At 46.0% G+C, this 8,788-nt stretch overlaps 1 protein-coding gene across 2 annotated transcripts; it reads right to left on the bottom strand.

The window, feature by feature from the left end:
• Positions 1-3,981: 3,981 nt before the first annotated feature.
• Positions 3,982-8,166, bottom strand: LOC131258328 (probable galactinol--sucrose galactosyltransferase 6). Of its 2 annotated transcripts, none has more exons than XM_058259573.1 (8): positions 7,948-8,166; positions 7,688-7,752; positions 6,811-7,061; positions 5,584-6,705; positions 5,172-5,381; positions 4,916-5,050; positions 4,514-4,823; positions 3,982-4,391 (listed from the first exon to the last, which is right to left on the bottom strand). In XM_058259573.1, exons 1-8 carry the CDS (start codon positions 8,108-8,110, stop codon positions 4,011-4,013), a joined length of 2,637 nt encoding a protein of 878 aa, XP_058115556.1. In that variant the 5' UTR covers positions 8,111-8,166; the 3' UTR covers positions 3,982-4,010. The 2 variants fall into 2 exon arrangements, with proteins under 2 accessions (XP_058115556.1, XP_058115558.1); XM_058259575.1 differs by having other exon boundaries at positions 7,704-7,752; positions 7,948-8,068.
• Between the last annotated feature and the right edge of the window lie 622 nt (positions 8,167-8,788).

Raw genomic sequence — 8,788 nt, 5'->3', positions numbered from 1 at the left:
CACCCGTGATGTTAGACATCACCCTAGCTATAGCCCTAGGCATGCTCATACAGCTCATAATGACCCTAACCCCATGCTTGCTTGTATTTATGCTTTTCTCTTCCCTAAACTCATAATTACCTTCCAAGGCAATCATTTCTCTCCTACAACTCCCTCTTTCCCTCTCTTTCTTCCTCATTTCCTCCATTGTTGTAAGATAGAGAGCTCTCCATTTCCAGCCCTTTGCAAGCTCTCCACCCCCAAAACCAACCCTCCAAAATCAATCCCAACCATTGAATCTTGTCCACTTGGAGCTCTAGAGCATAGTGGTGGAAGAAGGAGGTCTAGATCTAAGGTGGGTGCTCTCTAGAACTAGATTTCATCCTCTTCCTTAGATTTATTTCTTGCATTTGCATAGGGACTTGAAGGGCCCACCAATCCATGGTGGAGATCCTCTATGATCCCCTTGTTGTGGCCTTTGGTCCATCTTCTTGCATGCATGAGCCATGGAGGGTCCATTCTCCATGGACCCCACCATGATGGGTTTTTCTTTAATCCATTCCTTCTAAGGGTCATCTATACCCCTCATTTGCACCTCAATTTTTATTTTTTTTTTATAATTATGATGGGCCCATGCATGCATGAGACCCATCTGATGTATGTATTGACGCATGTATTAGAGGGGCCCATAGTGGCGGGGCCCCTCCATCACATGTTTCTCCCTCCCTCTCTCTCTCTCTCATTTTTATGGTGATGATGAGGTGTGTAGCCCACCTAATGTGTTGAGCAAAATCCAGGCTGTCCAGATTTTTCTGAGCATCCAATTGGTGGAGCCCACCTTACTGTCCATTGCTGGACAGGTCTGGATGAAGGAAACCACAAATATCATCTTTATCTAAAGCTATGGCGGCCCACACGTGGGACTCACCTTGATTCCATCCAGACCGTCCATCCAAACCAGGGATGGTGGGTCCCACGCAACTGTGTAGCTGCTGGATTGACGTCAGCAAATTTTGGGGTCTATTCAACAGGTATGGGTTATATCCCATCCATACCGTCCGCATGCAGCAGGTGGGGCCCACCCCACACGTGCTGCACGTGTGGGATGGGACCCACCTTGATGTACGTATTCTATGTCCACCCGTCCATTAGGCAAGGCAGTGGACCCCACCTTTGATGTATGTATTATATCCATACCGTCCGTCCATTTTTTCATGGACGTGGACCCACCCCACACGTGCTGCACGTGTGGGGGGGGGGGGGGGGGTCCACCTTGATATATGTATTCTATAGCCATGTCGTCCATCTGCTAGGGACAGTGGGCCCCTTGATGCATGCATTCTATGTCCAGTCGTCCATCTGTTTTAACGTGGGACGGGTGAGGCCCACTTTGAGGTATGTGTTGTATACACCATCCATCCATGTGGGGCCAGTCGTGATGTTTAGTTCTAATCCACATCGTCTAGCACTCTGGACGGTGGGACCCACCCCATGTATGTGTTGTATATCCAGTCCTTTCATCCCTGGATGCGGATCCCACCATGATGTATTTGTTTCACCCCACCATCCATCCACGTGGCCCCCACATGATGTATGTGTTTGATCCTAGCTGTCCACCTAGTGGGGCCCAATTGGAATGTGCAGGGCCCACCTTAATGTGATGTCTTTGTGGCCCATTTGGTGAGGCCCAATGTGATGTATTTAAGGCCCATTTTGCAAGCCCACCTTGAGGTATATGTTGTACATGTGGCCTATCTATTTTGCTGGATTATGGGCCGCCCCATAGGGCCCATGTGATGTATTTGTGGCCCATGAGTAAGGCGCATTGTGATGTATTTGTGGCACATTTGGTGAGGCCTATTATGATGTTTTTATGGCCTTGGATGAGGCCCGATGTGATGAATGAAAGGTCCATATGGTGAGGCCCAATGTGATGTATATAAGGCCTAATGTGATGTATATATGGCCCATATGATGAGGCCCATTATAATGTACGAGAGGCCCATTTGGTGAGGCCCAATGTGATGTATAGGAGGCCTTTATGTAAGGCACAATGGGATGTGTATTAGGCCCTTATGTGAGGCCATGGACCCACTATATGTTTCGCTCTATGTGGGTCACTACTTGGGAACAATGTTGGTTAAATGTCCACATTGTGACCTTCTCTTAGGTCGTTGTTAGGCCCATTCTCATCATTCTCTAGTGGGTTGACCCAAATCACTGGGCCCCATGATATGTGCATGATCCATCTATTCATATTGGGCTAACCCAAGATATTGGGCCCCCATTGGTTGCTAGTAAGATTATTTTCTTTTATCTTGGAGTCCATCTAGGACTTATTTGGGCCCCCTAGGGCATCTAGCAGGCCATATGATAGTATGGTGAAGGAAGCCCGTTCCGGATCCTTAGACTTGTAGGTAGGCCACCTAGACCTAATCTTGATTTGAGAAGAGTTCATCACCGTAGACGGAGGGATCCGTGCTATCAGATTTGGTATATTCACACTTGAAGGGTGATCTTTTTGTTATGGGTTTAGATAGGTTGTTCATCTATGGAACCCGCCTTGTATATAAGCCGGTTATCGATACTTATTATGAGTATGTGATAGCATAGCAACATGATACATGCCCATATACATCATTTGCATATTTGTTATAAGATGTGGTTGACCATTGCATGTGTCATTAGGCAGGTTGTTTATGGGACTCCCTGATAGGCGGAGTTGTCCCACATTAGCGCACTGTATGCAAAGGATTGATGCATGACTGGATTGTGTGACTCATGCATCTTTCATTGTATGTTGTGATTATTGTACGCCCTAGTGACATCAGGGCCATAGCCTTCACAGACATATCACAGATAGCAAGAATGGACACCGAAAATCTTCTCTTTACATGGGGCGCAATAGATGTCCCTGGGTGAATGTCCCTAAACCTGACGGTACCGGAAGATGCTCCAACATTGAGACCGAATGGATGTATGAGTGTATGAGGGCCGAATACCAGGAGGCCGTGTCTCTCACTGTGTCGTGGTCGGTTGAAAGGGGGTGTGACCTTACCCGCCCAAGGGTAGGGGACAATTGCTAGGCTGAGTATGACTAGCTCGTAAATGGGTCCGCTATCGACGTGCTAGATAGATGTTGGCTGATTATTGGCCAGACAAATAGTGAGGTCTCTTCCCCTTGCACGGTTGTGTATCCAGTGTAGGACGGCAATATGGTGTATAGTGTATTAGACCCCAATGATTATCTAGAGAGAACTGTACTGATATATGATGCTCCAGAGATGAGCTGGATTGATATGTGGATTGGTATGCTTGAGCTGTATCTTGCACATGACATTGGCTATGTAAGCCTTACATCGTATGGGCTTGGTGTGACCGATAGCATTCATGCCTTGCATCGCATGACCTTGGTGTGGTTGACAGCATTCATGCATTACATCGCATATCCTTGGTATGACTGATCGTATTCATGGACTTATTAGCATGTTTCCGCATTATTCTAATATTACATACTTGTATTGCTACCTTGCGCACATACTTTCACCACCTTCTAAGCTTTCTATAAGCTTATGCACGATAAATGCGTGCAGGCGACGCCAAGACGCAGTCGTAGCTGAGTAGGAGCAGGAGTGTGTAGTCGAATTTTTAGAGTTTCGATATTTTTATTGTATTTCCTTTTATACACATTGTACTTAAAGTTTTTTTTTTTTATCATAGTAGATTTTGTGATGGAGTTCTGGTTATTGTTTGTGGGTTATGCTTGTTATAGAATAAATTCATGCTGAAAATCCTCCTTATGATATCTCAGGATCAAAACCTAGTATATGGGTGCCGGGAGCTGAGAATGAGGTACTACGGAGGCTGTCGGCGCCAGATTCGGCGATCAAGAATTTTGTGAGCCCGGTTTCTGAATTTGTGGCGTGACTCCACCACCTCACTGGTCACCATGCTTTCATTCCCAATACTCAAAAACTTACAAAATTTGTTAATAGGAGTACATACACCACCAAGTATACTATCATATCAATTTATACCTCAATTACTACATTGTGGAAGTTTTTATCGCCCTCTAGGATGTTATCCAAGTTGAGAGTCAATAGCCCACAAGAAGAATCATAAGAGAAGTTGACAGGGTCTGATCCCACCAAACATTTCCTGGGCTTTGCTGATGAGTAAGCACCGAGCCTGCCACACCCTTTCACCTCCATGAAAACTGTCCCCACTGCTTCAGAGCTCCTATTCTCAAATGGCTGAAGAGAAATCCCATTTACTTCCCCCATAAAACCTGAATCCAGTTCAGTTAAGGCAGCGCAATCTCCGACTTGGTATCTCAGCCCTTGGATTGCTCCTCCAGCATTGAACATGTCCACCAATCCCAATGGTGCAAAACTAAATCCGAGCATAAAGACCTGCATTGCATAGAAAAGATGGTTGAGACCGTGTGCGAGCAGCACACATCCTTTTTTTTTCTTCTTCTTCTTCTTCTTCTTTTTTTTTTTTCCTGATATAAATTTGAAATTTAAAGACAAACCTTGATAGGCGAAATGGTGAAAATTTCATGTTCTAAGACTTTGAGGGACACAGGCAGGACAGCACTGTTAGGGAGGCAGACCAGATCCCTGCCCTTGTGACGGTAGATGATGCAATCCCCATTCCAATCAGGGTCAATTGATGCCTCTGATAGAAGATGGACGTCGCGGCCCCTAACAGCACATGATAGGACCTCGGCTTGGGTGTGGTGGAATACGTTCTTCTTCTCAATGCTACTCCATGCTGCACCTTGGCAGTTGTATACGCCCAGGACTCCAGTGTACTTGTTCATGTTCCATATCTTCAGCAGACTGAAACAAAAATCACCTCATTACAAATAAATAAATCCAATAAGTAACGGGTTTTGAGGAGAACCGAAAAAATGGGTGGTTGTGATTGGTACCTCACTCCATTGCGAGTTGGGTCAGCGAAGAGACAATCACGGGTGGGCCGACCAGGGAGACGGGCTCGGAGAATGGAGCCATCAGGCAAGACCAGCTTCTTCAGCAGCTCAAAGTTGTGCTCCCCAGGCTTATCACTATTTTAATTAGATAAATGCAAATGATTAAGAAGAACAAATAAGAAGTAAATATCACACACCAATTTGAATATACAGAGCGGGCTAATTGCAGTTTGCTATCAAGGGGATAGATGATCACCTGACATAAATGGGTCCTCCGCTAATTGCCCTAGCTGATGCATGGTACTCCGCAGCAGGGTGGAGGGAATGGAACATGTCCCAATCCGGTTGCATGAACTCGCCGAGGAAGATGCTGTTGTAGGCCACAGCTGCTATGTGGATTGTGTGAGACACTGGATCCCGGGGAAAGAAATCATCTGAAGCTCTCACCACTGCCGTCTGTTTCGAGCTGTTTCATTGACAAACCCATAATACAAAAAGAAAAAGAAAAGAAAAGAAAAAATAAAAACCCAAAAAACGACAGCTGAAAATGAAAAATACTTAAGGGAAGGACCTGTTTGGCATACACAAAAAAATAGGTTTATCTTCTTTTAGTTAATCATAATTATGTATTATTAGAGATCATATCTCTAATATGAATTAAGCCTTACCAGTAGAGGGCATCAGTGTTGTGGCTCATGCAAGCAATGCACCCGTTGTCCGGAAAATTCTTAGCGATGGACGCGTCCAGCGCCTGGTGATACTGCCTTGTGAGCTGCACTCTCCCACCCAATCCAGCCCCAAGCGTCTCTAAAATGCACTGCACATCCACCTTGACACCATCCACCGCAGCCGACGCCAAGTACCCATGCAGCTCATTATAGAATCGGTACACATTCTTGGGATTCACCAGCCCCAAGCCCTGCAATGTCAATACATCCGTCTTCATACCTGGTTCATTCTCCGCCACCCCCTCCGATATCAGAGGGTACTGCATTTTCGATCCATACTGCTCCATTCCCTGAACACCGGGCCGCACCCCACCCCAATACCCTGTGATCGCGTGCCACACGTACACATACTTGAGTCCGTACTTCTCCTTGGCAATCTTCACGATGTTTTGGATCCCAATTGAAGGATCATCCTTGGTTTGGAACTTGTTGTTCTCTTTGATGTTTGTCAACCGTGGTAGGGGCTTATAATCAAGCTCTTTCTGATCGGGTTGAAGATCGGTTCCCACCGACTGCCATCCATCATCAATTATCACGAATTTGGGGGGAGTCCCACCTGCTGCCAGACTCTGCAATCCGGATTCTACGCCTTCCTGAGTGACGTCTTGATAGAACGCGTCCCAGGTGCACCAACCAAAGTAATCCATGATGTTAGGGAGCTTCTTCTCGTGCCGCTGGCGGAATGTCTTCAGGTGTGACTTCACGGCCTCGATTGCTTCTGTGATTGCTGCGAATGGGTCAATCCCCGCGCTGATGAAGAGGGAGTGGGTGAAAGATGAAGCTTTTGTATCAGAATCACCGCTTTCGAGGCAGAGCTCAAGCTCATCTTGGGGGTTGCCTTGGAGGCAGGCCCGGAATGGACCTTCAGTAAGAGGGAGAAAGACGGTGTAGACGATCTGGTTCTCACCATCTCTACTGCTATCGGCCAATTCGAGATAGGACCCACCTTTGGTTTCCACCAATAAGAATTGGGTTTCAAGTGGGACGTCCCGGCCTTGATCACCCATCCTCTGGGCCATCCACCATAGTTTGAATCGGAAGCATGACAGAAATCGGATGTCCCTGCGAAAATACCCAAGTAGAAAAACACTAAATTCTCTGCTTTTTTTTTTTTTTTTCAATTGGATTGTTTATGGTAGTAACAATCGACGCAATTGTGTACAATACCTGAGAGTGCCGAGCGAAATCACGTGCCGGCTACTGTTTTCTGGAAATTGGGCCCCGACGAAAATACCTTCAACAGGGCTAGATGTCGCAGCAGAAGTGGAAATTACATTATCGGGCACGCCGGAAAGGATCATGCGGTCCTTGACAAAGAGTTTCTTCTCGGCAATTCTAACGGCCGGGATGATCGTCATCTTCTTTTTCTTCTTCTGATTTTCTTCTTCTCCTACTAAAAGAGAATTTAGCCTACGTTCCTGCAAAACACAGACACCCCACAGACACCCCAAAATCAGATCTTTCTACTTTTCAAATAGCAAAAACCACACACAAACAAAAAGAGAGGAAGATCCATTCATCAAGTTCGTTTTGCGTTGTATTGGCAGGCAATCGGAACCGTTGCTCTGCCAGCCATTCTCTTACAGATGGGCCGAGGTAAAAAATCACACCGAATGGATGATCCTGGCATCTGTTGCTGGGGTTGAGAACGTTAGCCATTTTTAATTTCAACCGTCCTTTTTGAACGCCTACAATCGATGATCAGGATCATCTGTTCAAATCGATCTTTTGGATTGACCCATCCACGGTAATGCCCAACAGATGGACGGTGCCCCTAATCTGATCACCGTGATGCATGTTGGACGAGTACATAACGATGTACAGTGGAGAGTTGACAATTTTTATTCTCAACGGTACGTTCGAATGCCCTGAATCCATGTCAAGAAACACCCATTCGTCATGATTCTCGAAACCAAAATGGCCATCCAACGCGGTGCCATCAGATGAATTCTTTCAAATCGTCGGACTTGTCGGCATGTACACTGGAACAACATCCAGCAACGTATATACAGAGTTCATCGCGATGTATGAAAGTCGGACTCACATCCAACCATCTATACCTGTCTTGTCTGCGGGAGGACTCGATCAGACGTCGAGAAACTGCAATGCCTAAAACATGATCCAAAACACAGAACCCATCAACGACGGTAAAAAGGTGTGATTAAAAAAAAGAAGAAGAGAGAGAGTCCGTTTGGAAGTGAGAGAGAGCCGAACAGATTGTAATGATATCGTTTACAATCCAATTCGATCGTGCATCCAAACGCGGGAAAAGAATTGAGGAAAGAGAGAATGAATGGGATATACCAGAGAAAGGGGACGTTCTGGAGAGACGAGGAGAAAGACGGGAAACGGAGAAAGGGAAAGACAGAGAAGAAAGCAAGGGAAGGAATGAGAGGAAGGGGGCATGGGGGGTGGAATTTATTGAGGTAGATCGAGGACTACAGTACTGAAATCCCACCCCCTTCATCTTCTCTCCGGCCTTGTCGTCCCCTGCAAGAGAGCTGAGTTTCTGATGCCCTGTTACTAACGCCACCAAAACGTTCGGAGCTCCCCAATGACTGCTCCTTATCACCTCTGACTTGAGTGCTTTCGAACGGAACCTTTAATTTTGACGGAGGATCAGATCGCCACGTTGGATCCACGCCTTGCCAATCCAGAACACGCTACTGGAATGATGGCACTGCTGTGCTGGATCCACGTCGGTCCAACACTGACGTCTCGTTTTCCACCACCCGCATCGACTTTCGTGTAGAAAGGAGTTGTTTTTCTGGCTGGTGTACCACACACCACCGACCCGGTGTGTTAACGTCAACAATTTCTACGAATCCATCGCGAGGCATGTGTTTTATCCAAACCGTCTATGCATTTGTGGAACACGCCGCAATGCTTGATCCACGTATCCAAGTAACAAGTGAACTACAGTCCAAAAAGCAGCTGGGATTTAACGTCTACCATTGAAATTTTTCTGAGGTCACATAAGTTGTGATTCAACGTCTACCATTGAAATTCTTTAGGGGTCATTGAAGTTTTGAATCAATATCATATTTGTTTTTTCTTTTCATCCAAGTCTTTTGTATCCTCATGAACAGATTAGATGGAAAATAAACATTATGGTGACGGTGGGCCCCATGGATACTTTAATGGT

This window comes from Magnolia sinica, chromosome 10, assembly GCF_029962835.1.
Source record: "Magnolia sinica isolate HGM2019 chromosome 10, MsV1, whole genome shotgun sequence".
Taxonomy (NCBI): Eukaryota; Viridiplantae; Streptophyta; class Magnoliopsida; order Magnoliales; family Magnoliaceae; genus Magnolia; species Magnolia sinica.
The sequence above is the reverse complement of the archived record's forward strand: the minus strand, read 5'-3'. Positions and strand labels throughout refer to the sequence as shown.

Bases quoted from the DNA above. Each gene is read 5' to 3' on its own strand.
- LOC131258328 (XM_058259573.1), bottom strand. From the start codon at position 8,110: ATGAAGGGGGTGGGATTTCAGTACTGTAGTCCTCGATCTACCTCAATA. The intron at 7,753-7,947 runs GTATATCCCATT...ATCATGTTTTAG, and splicing joins CAGAACGTCCCCTTTCTCTG to GCATTGCAGTTTCTCGACGT. The intron at 7,062-7,687 runs GTGAGTCCGACT...TGTGTTTTGCAG, and splicing joins ACAGGTATAGATGGTTGGAT to GAACGTAGGCTAAATTCTCT.